Source organism: Harpegnathos saltator, unplaced genomic scaffold (assembly GCF_003227715.2).
Source record: "Harpegnathos saltator strain DR-91 unplaced genomic scaffold, Hsal_v8.6 scaffold13, whole genome shotgun sequence".
NCBI lineage: Eukaryota > Metazoa > Arthropoda > Insecta > Hymenoptera > Formicidae > Harpegnathos > Harpegnathos saltator.
The window spans coordinates 35,626-51,138 of record NW_020229906.1 but is presented as its reverse complement, the minus strand read 5'-3'; the positions used below and the strand labels follow the sequence as shown (position 1 = coordinate 51,138).

At 43.0% G+C, this 15,513-nt stretch overlaps 4 protein-coding genes across 6 annotated transcripts; 3 read left to right on the top strand and 1 right to left on the bottom strand.

Annotated features, from left to right (window-relative positions):
- Positions 1 to 630: 630 nt before the first annotated feature.
- On the bottom strand, positions 631 to 2,142 carry LOC105183778 (uncharacterized). The gene has a single exon (XM_011142133.3). It carries the CDS (start codon positions 2,063 to 2,065, stop codon positions 1,367 to 1,369), a length of 699 nt encoding a protein of 232 aa, XP_011140435.1. The 5' UTR covers positions 2,066 to 2,142; the 3' UTR covers positions 631 to 1,366.
- Positions 2,143 to 2,213: 71 nt separating this feature from the next.
- On the top strand, positions 2,214 to 5,642 carry LOC105183780 (uncharacterized). Its single transcript, XM_011142135.3, has 5 exons — positions 2,214 to 2,768; positions 3,197 to 3,457; positions 3,875 to 4,033; positions 4,299 to 4,736; positions 4,951 to 5,642. Exons 1-5 carry the CDS (start codon positions 2,751 to 2,753, stop codon positions 5,281 to 5,283), a joined length of 1,209 nt encoding a protein of 402 aa, XP_011140437.1. The 5' UTR covers positions 2,214 to 2,750; the 3' UTR covers positions 5,284 to 5,642.
- Positions 5,643 to 7,325: 1,683 nt separating this feature from the next.
- On the top strand, positions 7,326 to 11,756 carry LOC105183781 (uncharacterized). Its single transcript, XM_011142136.3, has 3 exons — positions 7,326 to 7,598; positions 8,491 to 8,826; positions 10,197 to 11,756. The coding sequence occupies exons 1-3, from the start codon at positions 7,578 to 7,580 to the stop codon at positions 10,548 to 10,550; spliced, it is 711 nt and encodes a 236-aa protein (XP_011140438.1). The 5' UTR covers positions 7,326 to 7,577; the 3' UTR covers positions 10,551 to 11,756.
- Positions 11,757 to 12,286: 530 nt separating this feature from the next.
- On the top strand, positions 12,287 to 15,139 carry LOC105183782 (uncharacterized). Of its 3 annotated transcripts, none has more exons than XM_011142138.3 (3): positions 12,288 to 13,001; positions 13,292 to 13,652; positions 13,737 to 15,139. In XM_011142138.3, the coding sequence occupies exons 1-3, from the start codon at positions 12,975 to 12,977 to the stop codon at positions 13,817 to 13,819; spliced, it is 471 nt and encodes a 156-aa protein (XP_011140440.1). In that variant the 5' UTR covers positions 12,288 to 12,974; the 3' UTR covers positions 13,820 to 15,139. The 3 variants fall into 3 exon arrangements, with proteins under 3 accessions (XP_011140439.1, XP_011140440.1, XP_011140441.1); XM_011142139.3 differs by having other exon boundaries at positions 12,290 to 13,001; positions 13,743 to 15,139; XM_011142137.3 differs by having other exon boundaries at positions 12,287 to 13,001; positions 13,292 to 15,139.
- The last annotated feature ends 374 nt before the right edge of the window (positions 15,140 to 15,513 follow it).

Here is a 15,513-nt window from a genome sequence, read left to right as displayed (position 1 = left end):
AAACAAGCCCAGGTAACAACTGGATAAAATTCAATGGAAGGAGGGGCAAGTTGAAATTTTATCCGATCGAAGAGAACGAACGTCGCCGATCGTCTCGGCGACGACGAACGGAATCCTCCAGCTCATAAACGACGAAGCGGAAGCACTCGAACGAGTGCGAAACTTTCGGGCGTGAAACAAGGCCGCCTCATCGAAACAGGAACTTACTATCCTAGAGGCGTATCCTAGTACTAGCGTGCAAAGGAGAGGGAGGGAAAGTGGAATGGGCCGTCGATGGCTTCCGTGGCGAGCGAACGGACGAATAGGGTTGACTAGAAGATATATTGTACCATCGATCGTACAGCACAGGGGTGTTGAACTCGTTGGTAAATTACTGGACACGTGTTCTTAAATAAGAGATTGCGGTCCTTGTTACTTCGACGGACATAAACGAGCGCGAAGCAAACTTACTGACTCGACGAAATCTTAAAATCTTTAACGACATCGAAATTCCGGAGAAATTCCAGGAAGCGACCGGGGCAAGAGACCAAAGATGCACTCGTCTATCCTTGCGATTACGACCTAACCTTACGATCTTTCATAAGCGGTGATCTCGAGTCGGATCGATTGACCGATCAACCCCAGATTAAAGTCTACATAAATCGATGGTTAGGCTCGAATCAAGGAAGAATCAAAGAACAATGCGTATGCATTATATATGTAAATGTTTGTTCGATTGCTATTAAATAAAGAGATAAGTCAAATATTTTTTAGTTATTTTAGTTATTTTAGTTATTTTAGTTATTTTAATTGATAGATAATTCAGCGTTAACCTTAGCAACCGAAAGCCGTCCACCAGAACTACGTGGCCAATCAAAGCTACGTAGAACGACGCGAGCAATCTCGGATTAATTGATAATCACACAAGAAGTGGACAGGTCAAGTGTACAGGAGAGAGCGTTATATTGATGATGCAGCGACGTCTGCAATAAAATGTCCAAGTTACATATGTGCATGTGGAGTTTTATAAATAAATAACATTGCGATCATATATGCATGCATTTGTCGTTTTATTATTCATCTACAAGGATTTATTCGCAAGCGTTTTTGGAGTGCATAAAAAAAAATCGCTTTTTATATTTTACACACGTGTGCGTGCGTGCGTGCGTGTGTGTGTGTGTGTGTCCACCTCTTTTATATCTACACTCTCCAAGATCTATCGTCCAGACTACGCAAATCTATCATACTCAGTAAACACCGATTAATAGTAACACTACTTCAATGTTTCAATTTATATACATCATATCGCTCTTACATTATTGAGAGAGAGAGAGAGAGAGAGAGAGAGAGAGAGAGAGAGAGAGAGAGTCGAGTCTCTCTCAGAAATTTATCTCCCCGGGAATACAGGATATCTCAAATAGTTTCGATAGGGACCCCTCTTGTCATTCACCCGGTATCGTTGATTCGGGTATTGCCGTTGGTACCAGTAAGGATACTGCGATCGATACCTATCTTCGGCTAGCTCGATATCCTCTTCGAAATTGGCGTCCCGTCGTCGCGACGAATCGATGCTTCTACGTTCGACATCATCCTCGGGAGTGTTTCTGATCGACGAGGACGCGGGATTTCCATAATCCCGAGCTCTTCCTTCAGCCTGGTTGGCCGTGCGAGCCGATATCGGACCGGGGACCGCTGACATATCGGGCAACGATAAATCTACAGCCGTTTCTCGCAAATAACTCGGTCGAGGAACATCGCCTTCGCGACGGTCTCCAGTATGCCTCGAAGGTCGCGCGTCTTCGACCGATCCCTCCTCAAAGCGAGATGTGTGTGAATCCTTCGTGTGTTCCTTCTCAGTGTGAGGATCTACGTCCTTCAGATGATCGACGTGCATCCAACGGCAGTCCGGATCGTTCTCCGTGTTACCCGACTTGAACGGATCCACGATCCGACGCGCCGCGTCTTTAATCTTCGGAGTGTCAGTGGTCGACGCCGACGGAACCGAGAACACCAATCCCGTCAGGATTGCGAACGAGCAAAGCAGCAGCACGCTTCCGAGGCGGAAGAGGCTTCCGAGACGTGCCATTTTCCGCAGTCCGCGTATCTCCCAACTGGCGCAAGGGATCTAATTTTCCGTTGCCGACTAGCGACTCGGGAAGTCGGAGCGGCTCTTTTATAGCTTGTTATTCGGGATTCGCTGCTAAGCTAAAAGCTACTCGCTAAATCTCGCACCGGGTCTCGGTGAGTATTGTTAGGAGTGCGCTAAACGATAAGTAAAATATTACTCCGAGAGTGTTCTCGGTCGAACGGTACTAGTCGACGACGTTGCTAGTCCGACGTTGCTCCGTTCTGAGGGGAAAGCGGAAGTGAACGGGGCAGACCGAAGGACCGATGTTTTTTCTGACTGACGTCGAAAACGGACGAGTCTCTTGAACGAGCCTGATCATCGTCGTGCAGTGTTTCTCGTCTCGCGAAAAGAAGATGCGAATTAACGTGATTTTTTTCGCGAGAGCGATGTGACGGCATGATCGACAATTGAAGGAGGAATGCTCCCTCACGATTCGCAGCATTCGACAGAGACATCGGTTTATACGCGAGCTTTATTATACTCACGCGTATTAGCGGGCTAGCGATAATTCTGTCAGCACCTCGTATAAAGCCGGTACGGCCCGTTATACCTTGACAGAGCTGGGAAATCATCATTGCGACTGCACAGTCCGGTCGTCGGGGCAGTCCGAGAGGAACGTCGCAATTTTTACCATTGCGAAACGATGGGATACGATTCTTCGGTACGTTTACATATTTTGCCAGTAGATTAGATAAACGTGACGTTTGGAAAATCCGCTTTTCACGTAAGCAATTAACACGATGTGGATGTCGCCACGCTTATATAGTCACGAACATTCACCGACCACGAACGATCGAGTCTGTTATTTCGGAAAGCTAACTCTCGCTAAGGTCATAGAGTTGTGGAAAACTGTGCGAGGAAAAAATTATATGTATACATATATGTATGTGTGTGTATATAAAATTTTTCTTTTAAATCGAAATTCAAATTCCTAATATAGAATCCGTTCCGACTAGTAGTAGCGCAAATGCGTCGCAATTTCGTTCTAACGAGCGTTCTGCCAGTCGAGAATATTCGGGAGAGATCCTGCATCCGATAAATCCTGACCTGTACCGGATAAATCGCCATTTAATCGTTTGGCTTTTATAGTTTGGCACGGGACGAGTTATGCTTTTTATCATTTACCTTTCGCTGCTCGCGGTAACGCGGTCGAGCGCGCACCCTATCGATTACGAAGATGCGGCGAATCTGCTGCCAACGGAACCACGGACGACGAATGACACGTTGGCCGTCATCGTGCAAGACCCGGTGGTGCAGGATGCCGTGCAAAATACGGTCGGCAATGGCTCCTTGGAAGGCTTGGTGGTGAAGAAGAGGATTTTCATCATGCCTGCCACCGCACCTACCAAGGTTCGCGCGCGCAAGGTTTTATATCCTCTTCGTAGTTCGTTCTTCGCGTCCGATCACTCGCGAACATTAATTCGACATTTGCGCCACGTCAATCATTTTGCGTCACGAGAAACGACGTTTGAGATATTAAGTAGCTAAATGTCGTCGTCGTCGAATAGACGATACTTGTTAACGATTAAGACGATTAGTACTACTGTGTTAGCTTTCATCAGCAATGGTCACGTCGGAATCTGATTAATCGAGTTTATGTAATAACTGCGCGGAAGTATGAACCGGCTGCCGAAAGGAATTACGTAAGCTCGCGCTGCGTCGGAGCTGCGTCATGCAATTTGTCGCAAATTGTAAGTCGAGTCGGCAGTTTTTCGGCGGTTTAGGAAGGAAAGGAAAAGGTAAAGATCGCGTTTGTCGCTCTTCAAGGTGATGTCGCAAAGCGAGCAAGTTCTCGTGGTCCCGGTGACAAATCTGGAGGATGTGAGGAAAAACATCACGGGAGGTGCAAACGAGGAAAGAGACGATTCAGCATTCGCAGACACGCGACCGTTCACCATGGACACGGACGGCGAGAAGGAATTTTATGTAGGCAAGAAATCGATTCAGACATTTTATATATATATATATATATATATATATATATATATATATATATATATTGAATGACATATCTTGATCTGTAAATGCGCGACTTGTGCGCGCGTGAATTATTAAATTAAATATAATTATTAGAGAAAATATTAGCGCAAATTAAATTAAATTCAATTCGTTATTTCCACGTGATTGGTACGACAAAGCCTATCCCATCGCATGCCGCGGTTGCTCATGATTTTGATAAACGATTTTGCAGGGAAATGAAAATAATCCGGCTGACACGTCACAGCGCGTCGGTATCTATGAAACGTTAGACGAGCTTTCTGAGACCACACGTAAACCGTATCTCCCTGTCGACGACGATAAAACGTCGCGAGAGACGCCCCTCCATCTCATGCCGGATCCGCGGAAGGAAATGAAGCGTCCGGCGTACTATCAGGATCAACACCATCGTGCATCGACCACAATATCAGTGCCGATCATCGCGCTGTTTGATCCTGCGAAAATCTCTGACGATAAAGTCGATGTTCCGATTGCGGCGGCGTTGTCACAGGCGGATGATATTTCGGAAAGTCGAATGGACCTGCTGGAGAACGAGCGCGACGAGATACAACGAAATGTTCAGGATTACATCGACGGGAACTCCTGGAGCGTGGATCCTGATTATTGGCGACTCATGTCGTCCGATGCGCAGGTAAATCTCTTTTATTTCATCAAGCATCATAAGTTGGTAATGTCTTGTTGATAATTTTACAATCGTTTCACTTTCAGTCCGTCAATCTGTAAGCTTCGTCTCGTCTTATTTTAAATTTCATTTGAAATCTTTTGCTGAGAATTTACGATTTTTATCTTCTCTCTCTCTCTCTCTCTCTCTCTCTCTCTCTCTCTCTCTCTCTCTCTTTGTGCAGACACCGCTGCTGTACGAGTCAGCTACGACGGAGAATCAATACGTGAGCGACGTTCGACCTGAAATTTCTCTTCCGGTCGCAGTGCCACGTGTCGATATTGTAACGCCGCTCTTCTGGACCTCGGATGCGGACGTCGACTATCCCAAAGATTCACGCGACATGGACACCGCGGCGCATATCGCCTTCAGACCGCTCTTCCGTCTCCGACAGGAAGAACAGCGGAGATCTTGGCGCCGTGGCACCGACAGCGACTACCGAAGATTGTCTTACCGAAGATACAATTCGTACAATCCTTATCCGAGACGCGGTTATCGATATTCCCGATACTCCTAACGATTATTACTAACAATTTACCAACAATGGCGTTAACTGACGGAACGGTGAATTGTCTATCGAAAAGATAAATTTCTCGCGGTTAGTTCTCGCTGCTACGTATAATAATATCTCGATCTTCCGTTGATACTAAAATGAAGTTAAGTAGCGAGGAGAAAAAGGGAGATACTGAGTGAATATTTTTAATGATGAAAGTCCTATCTTAATTCGTTGCTACAAATAATGATATTTCGGTCGAAATAAAAAAATTACTAAATGATAAAAAAATGATAAAGTTTCGGAGATTATGCATGCCGAAAGTCCGTGTTTCTTTGCGTCTTGCGTCATCTCCTTCTCGTCTCCCGAACTACGTTTCTACGCCGAACAGTGCAGCGTCTATAATTATATTTGTTATCGTCGACTCTGATTGACTCGGTGGTGCGTCACAAATCTAGAGTCAAGATCGATAGTCCCGGAGAAAGAATGTATTTCTCCGGTTTGTCGTAGACAAACATATTGCTGCATATTACGTATTTTGTATTATGCTCTTTCTCTTTCTTCTTTTCATTCGGCTTCTTTTTCCTTTATAGCAGCGGAAGTACGTAGCACACGCGTGTACGCAGGTACACGCGGCGACGATTATTTATCTCGTAAACGGTGGACAACGGTAGACGACTTGACGTATCGGAGATTCGCGCGTCTTCTCATTCGATCGGACGATTCTCAGTCGACGGCGGTGCCGGTGCCGATGTGAAATAAACGCTTCGTAGTAGTTCGGTTAGTTGCGATTATTCCGAACGCCAGCACATTAACGACAGCAGCAGCCGCTGCAGTAGTCGACTGTGTGCAACCGACTACGAATTGCTCTAATATCGCATTGGAGCAACAGTTCTAAAGAATCTCCATCTGCGCGACGTCATGTGGCTCTATCCATGTGGTGTAGCTGCAACGGTGTCGCTGCGCAACGTACGTTCGCAACGTGGCGCGTATCTGCGATACGCGAGAGATCTAATGTGTGATATACGATACACATTCGGCGGTGACATTAGTCCTCAACATTAGAGTCAACGGTAATAAGACTCCATCATCACTCGCGCTCTCATCGCGTTAGGCGAATCGTTCGGTGAACGATCATTGATCGCGCTTAACGGGAACGCGCGATGGTAGAAATTACTGTATAGACTGTATAGTAAACGTGTCATCATTAATTCGCCTTCGGGGGAAAAGCGGTTAGTCACTCGTTCTTCCATCTACCCGTTCATGCGGTGTAACGCAGCGGTTGTCTATCGACTATCTGCAGCAAAACTGCGGAAACTTTTGAGGGAGCGGTTGAGGGTAATGAAGCGTAATGAACGCGCTTCCCGGGAATAATTGAGTAATCAGAGTCGATTGAGACTGAATGACGTGAATTGAAAGAGCGCAAAGATTTCGTCAACATTGCGGGAAGTAAGAAAAAGATGTATGTAGATTGAGACGATTTTGTTCGATCAATCAGTTACAGAGCAATTTAGAACGGTGTTTTCCCCGTGGGCTAATTTTCGTACTAAAAGGTTACGCGAAATACGCGAAAATATTTTCAGAGTGACTTCCTCGGACTTTTCAGAACGGAAATTTTCGTAATGAGAAACACTGTCGCGCGAATCATTTGGTATTAGATGAGTGGGAAAGTTAATCGCACATACGTGTGAGTAGTGTGAGTAGTCGTGCGTGCGTGTGTCAGTTTCGCGGTCGGTGAATAGGCGTTTAACACCTGTTGGAATTCACCGTCGATCGTCAAGGGCAGAAACAACGTCGATTTGATCTCGAATCACGTTCAGGTCGGATACCGGTTCAGGAGATACCGTGCGCGAACGCAAGCATTCTTCCGGTCATCGTTCCACCGAAGGCGGGAGACTCCCGAAAGGGTCCGTTGGACCCGACACGCCTTTTTTCTCCTTCTCTGTAAAGAGAGCTCTCACCCGAGCTCTCATCCCGTTTGAGAGCGGCGATGAAAAGGAGCATTGCGAGTTTTCGAGTTCCTTCAACGATTGGCTAATGAAGCTAACGAAGATGACTCATTACCTGCAGTCTCGCAGGCTCGCTCTTTTACCGGGAACGAGAGCGGTTTCTCGCTCTACAACGAATTTGCATATCACGGACTCGCTCGTGTGTGAGCGTGGCTTAATTGCCCTCCTCGAGATCGCAACCCGTAGCTTACGTATATAACCGATGCGCGGTCAATCTTTTCCTTCAAACGCTGTCTAAGAGCCCGAGCAGCTGAGAGCCGGCGAGCTGAACAGGATATACGTTATAGGAAGAGAAGGAATCAGCGCGCGATGAAATCAGCGGTATCGATGGTAAGGATCGAACGTAAAAGTCATTGTTTGCCTTTTGTGTCGGTATCATTTTTTCTTCTCCTTTTCTTTTTTTTTTTTATTAAATTTACTCGCTTGTAAACTTTCTCATATTTTACTCTAATTTCCCATTAAGTCCGCTCTCTTAATTTCTCTCTCTCTCTCTCTTAATTGCATTAGTCTCTCTCATTAAAACCTGTCTTTTTTCTCCCTTCTCTTGTCAGTCGTCAGTTCTTTTTACAGCGAAGAAAACAAATAACTTTTATCACTGTCACAAAACTGTTTTTGAAACCACGACTGCTGATTATCGGAAAGAAATATTTCGCATCGAACATATCTCAATTTTCCGTCTTGCGTAAAGTGCGGCTCGAATAATTTACACACGCATTTGCTTTTGTTAATACTATTTCCTGAATTGCAAATGTTTAAGTGTTTAAGCTTCGCTTTTTATCGATCGTTATAAAGAGCGAAAACGCCAGTGATTGATCCCACTTGATTGTTTCGGATGTTTTCGATGATGAGCCGATGATTGGCCGAAACATTCTGCATTCCAACTGAATGTGACTGGAAAACGTACTTTTATCAACGGATCTTGTGAAAATGGTTTTTCCCCCCCTAAAGTCGCGGGGGGGAACGGTATTCATTAGAATGCATAGGAAGCGCGTAATCTTTCGCGTTTTTACCGAAGCGTGATTAAGATTAAGACTGCTATTGCGGCAAACCGCGGGCGATAATCGCGCTTGTCCGCGCGTATTCCGCAGTATTGCGCAGCGTGAAACGTTTCGACCGATGATAAGGAGTATAGAAGTACATACAAAGGGAATGCAGACGCTATCGTTAAATGACGCTATCGTTCTTTCTCGCTCTCAGTTGTCATCGTTCGTTTATTCTCCAGCTACTTCTACTGGCGGTTGTCTCGTTGAATTTAATAAGCGAGGCACGTGTCTGGCAGCACGTAAACGTAACATCGAGTTTCACCGATCAATCGGTAATCGGCGAGACTGATTTTACACGATCGCGTAAATCCCTGGATAACGGCAAACGACCGCAGATTCGTAATCAAAGTAGATCAGACGACGAGGTACGACGGATTCGCTTGGATTCCGAGGAGGACAAACCGGGCATTCGCGCGTACGGTCTGCCGAGGAAACGTCTGCAAGATAATGGTGTTATCGAGAGGATGCACGTGGAGGATGATGGAATCAACGACGCTCCAAAGATTGGTCGATTGGTAAATGTTCACTATCGATGAATGGCTTGTCCTTTACGAGGTTTACGCGGATATTGATATATACTTGCAGAATCTTTCCTTTGCGGAAGATTGTGAATTAAAACGGCTCGTACATTGTTTCGTGAAATTATGACCAAGTATGTGGAAGTAGAATCGTTTCATTTTATCTGAAAAATCTGCATTTAACTTATTATACTGCTCAATATATAACTCTGCACAATTATAAATGTATAAACTATATAATCAGGGATCCGAACCGATATAATCGTTTCGAAACCGATTTTTATGCTCAAATCGTAACCATAACCTAATCGAAATGTTATAGAATCAAATAGACCGAAACCGATACCGGACCGATAAAAATATTTTCGATTTTCGGTCCTTTCTCGGTTTCTACAACAGCCCCCCCCCCGTGTGTCGCTGCCGCCGATTATTTATTAGAAAATTCACACCGCGATCAACGTACTACAGTAATTACGTTCGAGGCCTCTTTCCGTTCCGTTACTGTGGACTTCCGACAGTCGTCAGTGTCGTTAACGGCATTGCGTAGCTTTTTTATTACGTATATATTAATTACAAGGATAAAATAAAAATAGATAATTTCATATTTTGTGATCTCAATCTCAGAAAATAAAGCAAGCAAAATGCACGTTGGAAACAGATATAGCTACGACGTTACCACAAAAACCTCAAAAACAGAGGAAGCAATTACCAAGTAAAAGTGCACCAAATCGAAATCATTAACGGTGGTTAAAATTGATAAAAAAATGACGCCGCTTAAATATTTTTGTGAAGAAAATTCGTTTATATATTACATGTAATATTACATGTAATATTGTTATTGACAAAAAATAAATATTTATAATATAAAATAAATGAGAAATAATTTCAAATAAAAGATGATATAAAATAATTTTAAATAATAATTTTATAATATAATTTTAAATAATAATTTCAAATAAAAAATAATATAAAATAAATAAAGAATAATTTTGAAAAAACCGTTATTTTAAATGGTTCTAGATCCCGTTATGCCTAACCGGACCTAAACCGAAATTGAGAACCGTTACGAAATATCTTGTTGGATATCTTGTTGTAACCGTAACCGGACCGAAATTTTATTTCGGTCCGGATTCCTGATTATAATACACACACACACACACACGCACGCTCGCACATGCACATATATTTATATGTTGCAGGTGCATGAAATTTATATAAAATACATAGAAATACATAAATGCATTTCATAAATATTAATTTTTGCACCATTGGCCTCGATTAACGATTCTTACGGAGAATTATTTTATACTGAGCGACGAGTGCGACGAATGGCGATTAACAAAATTAAAACGCCGTATTGCTCGCAGGTGGAAGTCTATGGAATGCCAAAGGACAAAGTAGCGACCAATGGTTTCATCGAGAGAATGCCTTTGGTAGCAACCGTGGATCGGCAGTCCACGAGATTAATATCGAACGAGAAGGTCGAAGCCAGGGTCAGGAGATCCGTTCGTGAACTCGGACTCGAGAACAAGGTCGAAGAGAAAGTCGCGAACGAGGCGGAGGACATGCAGACGCAGGATGCCAAGGTCTTCAGACCGCTCTTCGTCTATAGGCAACAAATGGCCGCCAGACAAAAACGGAAACACTCGAGAAGCTTTACTCACAGGCACCACCGATACGCGAGTCACCATTATTGCGATCATCATCGACTGGTTCGTTGATTCTCTCAACGATTACGGATTCACATCGACATGTTCTCCATCCTGGCTGAAGTTATATAATTAAGAAAGAACAATATTTATAGTCAGGTCTTTTACAGTTAGTATCTCGTTTTAAGTTTACTCTCAAATTCTATTTATTTCATTGGGATTATTCTTGTTATTCCTCTTAGCTGTTGTAGTAGATTGCACGTTTTTTTGCAATTTGGAACGAAACGAACATACTTTATAACTTAGCGTCGAAGGGAAAAGGAAGAAGGTTCCAACAAGCAGCAACTAGAGTTTTAGTTTTAGCTACAGTTTAATTGAAAACAACAGGTCCATTGGCCACAGAGCATTTGGAAATTAACTGGAAACGGGTCTTAAATGTGAAATTCGAATGTGAACACCGCTCTATATGAATATTAGCCTATACATAAACATGGAACATGTGTTTGTCGATTTTTCGATGTTTCCGAAGAATGCTGCTGAAGGAAATTGTTAGAAGTGTCCGTTGGTGTGCGCATTAATATCGCTCTCGGATATTGCCGCGACATTTTATTATGTGCGCATTAAACATGACTTTCTTTCTTGTTCTCTCACACACAATCGTAAAAAGTATTATGAAGTTAGTGTTAATTTTAGATAACGTTGTTACTTTATTCCGATGATGAGTCGTGCGCACATTCGCGTATAAAATGTTATCGCTATAAGATTACATCGGAAGATATTTAATAAGAGTAAATATATGTTTTGACGAAACGTCATGACACGTTGGGGCAAGATTAGAATCCTGAGAAGTGATAAATAAATCTGGTGTTTAACCGCTGGCAACAAACACTTAAATCGTTAGTTGTGTCGCGAATAGCGAATAGAAATAAATCGCACGCGCTTTAATTCTCGCGTGATAAAATTCGTCTGGTTCTTCGATCTTTACGATCGAGCGAAAATTAGTCGCGCAGTTAAATGGATGAGGACACTAAAATGTTGCAAAGTAATCGACACTAATTTCTCGACCATCGTTTGATGACACGTACAGAGTACGTAAGGTCACGGTACGTTAACTACCGTAAAACAGCGCTGAAAACAGCGTTTCGGGCTGTTAAATTAATGCGGTGAACATTTCGAGAGAATTACGAGAAGAGAAGTACGAAGCGATAAATAACCTATGTGAATGAGAAAAATATGCCACTGAGAGATGAACGGTCGTATGAATAAAAATTTTGTGTTCGTTGTTACTGTTCTCGCCATAAATTGTCTCGTTATATTTTCCTTTATACCTGTTATTACATATATGAAAGATACGTTTTCAATTTCTCATTAGACTTTCAACGACAATAATCTATTATGTACGTATTATTGCATCCATGAAAAAAAGTGTCTATGAAAAATTCCAAGTCGATATTGAGTCGAACCTGACTTTATTTTGCTTTCAATGAAAAGGTTATTTATCGATCAAGTAATCGTCATTGTTAGCCAGATTAATTTACAATGAATCCGTGTCAAAGCATGCGCAAGGAGCCGTGGAACATGTTCGAAGTGAAGAAAATCGTAATAGCGATCCTTATATACGTGCTTGATTTCTTACTGTTGGTGGCGCTACTATCACATGTTCGCGCCACAAGAGGAGGCATCATTTACTAATAGTGTTGAGAGCGATCTTCGAGGTGAAACTCTCTCTCTCTCTCTCTCTCTCTCTCTCTCTCTCTCTCTCTCTCTCTCTCTCTCTCTCTCTCTCTCTCTCTCTCTCTCTCTCTCTCTCTCTATCTATCTGTTATTTAATATTACAAATGTAAGAGAGAAGTATTTGATGTGCTCGGTGTTTATGATGGTGGGTCTTGCTGGAGCCGAGCATTTGGGTCATTCAAGTCGGTATTTTGTCATCCATAGTGGTGTTTCTTACATTTTTTTTCACGATGTGTGATGGCGACAAAATGGACTGTAAGAGCGACATTCAGTAAAAAGATTTACACGTCACGCGATAACAAGGATAACAAAGTATCAAAACGCGATGCGAGCATCGCGCGTGTCTGCCGCGAAGAAGAGGAGAATCGTTAAAACCATATGTGGACTCTAAATTACGGTATAATAAATTAACGTCATCAGTGTATTCAAGACGCGAGACGGTGGTGTATCCATTGTCGTTATTATAATGTATATGTAACAGTAGGATTTAGTAGCGTTGATATAGTTGATTGTTACGTGTGTGACGGTGATAAAATCGTGCGTGCGTGCGTACGCGTGCGCAAAACCACACTCGTTAAAACGAATGCGAGTTTCGCAATAACTCGCCAAAATGATAAACGACTTCCCATGATCCAGAAGAGAATGCCAAGTCATTGAGGAGCAACTCGTTGATATATAGAGCGACGGTGCAAAATTCACACTATATTATAACACGGTTCGTTAAGTTTGGCACAAGTTTGGTTTTCAAGTGAGAAAGGAAACATGCAGACGAGAACAATATCTCTCTTCGTAAGTTTTTACTTATAAATAATACGAATATGAATGGTCCGATATCTCTCACGTATATATATATATATATATATATACATATATATTTATATATATGAAATATATATAAATCATCTATGAAATCGAGAATTTGTTTCTAAGAACCGTAATCGATCCGTTGTTGCAACTAAGCAATCGTTGCGACAATGTGATTACTGAAATTAGACGGATCGAACTATTCAGTCTATTCGTGTGAAGCACGAAATAATGGACGAATGAAAAAAAAATATATTGTCGTTTCATGAAATCAGGTAGTTGTATGCGTAGCTGTGAGTGCGAATGGTTATACCTTGATGAAGAAGAGGGCTATTTTTGGATTGGTTCCTGAAGTTCCGATATTAGGAAATCTGGAAGAGGCAACGAAGAATCTGGGCGAGAGTGTGAAGGACACAATTGTCACGGATAGCAAGGCTGTAGGCGATTTTACGAATATGATCGGAGGCGCGACAAGTATGCTACAGGGCAAGCCAGAGGACATAATGGGCTACATGATGAATGCTGTAGTGCGCAGTGTAGAGAACAATTTGAAGGCCAGATATGAGTCTCTGAAGTCTTTTGTGAAGTCTTTCGTCAAGTCTCTTTCCAACATTATCTTTAATCTCGGGCAATTAGGTAAGGACAGAAAAGGTAACTCTATCGTATTTCCTTCTACTGGTTCCATCAGCAAGTCTCTAAAAAATTTGATATCCTCGGGAGACAAAGATGATGCAGAGGAGAACACGCCGAATGTAACGTTGGATAATACGAATGGCTCCGATTCGACGAAGATCGAGGACTAGCACAACGGGAGCAAGTCTGCGAGATGGGAGGATACAGAGGCGAGATGGGAGGAAATATCGTAATTGAGAGAAGCGGAGGAGTATGAAGACTCCATTGTTCTCAGTTGACGTTGACGAACATTGGAGCACTGTGTGTCGCGGACTGTTTTCTGCGAGAAATTAAACTGAAACTAATTATGTGTATTCTTGTCACACGTGTTATCATGGTATCGTTTTTTCCCATAGTTGCTGATCGTACGTGCGTGAATCTTTGCGAGAGATCGATACAAACAAGTGTTAAATTCACGAAGTAATTATATACAATATATTGCACGTCAGAATTATTCTTATTGTCTATTTTATCGTCGTCTATTCGTTGGGCTGGGTTGGTGGCAACGGAGGCGTGTAATTTGAATATTAGCGACGTAATATGAAGCGGTTAATAATTACTGTTAGTATCACACGGCTATTGTGTCTTTGTCGAGGGGACCGCTATCGAGGAGATGATTAGAATTTTAATGCAATAATGTACAAGAAGAGGAAAAGAAGCGACACGAGGTCGTATGAACTCGCACGAGAGACTCGTGAAACAAAATCTGCGAGACAGTACGGCAGGGTATATAGTGTGTAAGTGGCTGAAATAACGCTTTCAATTGCATGGGGTGACTTTGATCGTAATCGTCATGCTGTAGATAGATTTGTCATGCTTATCGCGATTATCGCGATTATCGCAACAGCCGTGAGCAGCCGCGAGCGACGGTAAAATTATTCCTTGCGGCAATTAGCTACGGGAGAGAACGAAGAGACAGAGAGTGGTCAATCAAAGTCACCCATGCGGCAAGTTTCAGTGTGTAACTACGCAATAGCGTTCGAATAGCGTTAGGAAAGATGCAAGCGTGTGTATTTGGACGGATATTCGGCGATGTTGAGATCAGAATCGAGCATCGAGCGGATGTAGCAGCATGCGATTGGTATTACGATGGGTCGTGCACGTCGGTATATGTGAGTCAGCTGTGCGGAATTACAAAATTGTTTGTTGTTTGGAAGGGTATGTTATGTCGAAGCGGTTAATAACATATACGGTATGGTGCTTGGCATTGGCGTTAGTACGACTCTTGGAGAGAAAAGTAGTCACGGTGTTTGCTCCATTGAATAAGTCTCGTCGTCATCGATCATCCGTGCTATCGAATTATCGCGTTCTTTGTAGAATCGAGCGACAGATTGTCGAATGTTAAGTTGTGAAGCGGTGCGTAATGTCGATAATAATGTTGACAAGGGGGTAGTGGGATGAACAAATGTAGTTATTGTAGCGTTATACAATATATAGTATTTAAGATGCAATCGAGTGAAGGATTTATTTCGTTTATTTAATTCCGGTAGTGAACGATGGTATTGTGAAATATTGCACATTAGGTTTGAATGGACAAAGATTGTATAATGTTCGGAAATGTGTAAGCAACGACATTCATTCACGTTGCTGCAACATGCATATTATTATAATCGTCGAGCAGTCGATGCTGCGTGGCGGACGGCCTGGCTCCTGTCGGTTTCTCGCAGGCGAGCGCGCGGTAGTCCCGCCGGCGCCCCGCGCGTAGCTACTAGTGCCGATCGCGGCCGCTACGCAACGCGCTCACGCGATTTCGCTGCTCGCAGCTAAAATTCGGACGCCCGGGTGATATAACCGAGCGCGACAGCGAGGTGCGTGCCATCGCATG

Excerpts from the sequence above, each read along its gene's own strand:
- LOC105183778 (XM_011142133.3), bottom strand. The coding sequence starts at position 2,065 with ATGGCACGTCTCGGAAGCCTCTTCCGCCTCGGAAGCGTGCTGCTGCTT.
- LOC105183780 (XM_011142135.3), top strand. Across the intron at positions 3,458-3,874 it reads CTGCCACCGCACCTACCAAG|GTGATGTCGCAAAGCGAGCA; the intron begins GTTCGCGCGCGC and ends TCGCTCTTCAAG. Across the intron at positions 4,737-4,950 it reads TCATGTCGTCCGATGCGCAG|ACACCGCTGCTGTACGAGTC; the intron begins GTAAATCTCTTT and ends CTCTTTGTGCAG.
- LOC105183781 (XM_011142136.3), top strand. The coding sequence starts at position 7,578 with ATGAAATCAGCGGTATCGATG. Across the intron at positions 7,599-8,490 it reads TGAAATCAGCGGTATCGATG|CTACTTCTACTGGCGGTTGT; the intron begins GTAAGGATCGAA and ends TTTATTCTCCAG. Across the intron at positions 8,827-10,196 it reads CTCCAAAGATTGGTCGATTG|GTGGAAGTCTATGGAATGCC; the intron begins GTAAATGTTCAC and ends TATTGCTCGCAG.
- LOC105183782 (XM_011142137.3), top strand. The coding sequence starts at position 12,975 with ATGCAGACGAGAACAATATCTCTCTTC. Across the intron at positions 13,002-13,291 it reads CGAGAACAATATCTCTCTTC|GTAGTTGTATGCGTAGCTGT; the intron begins GTAAGTTTTTAC and ends TCATGAAATCAG.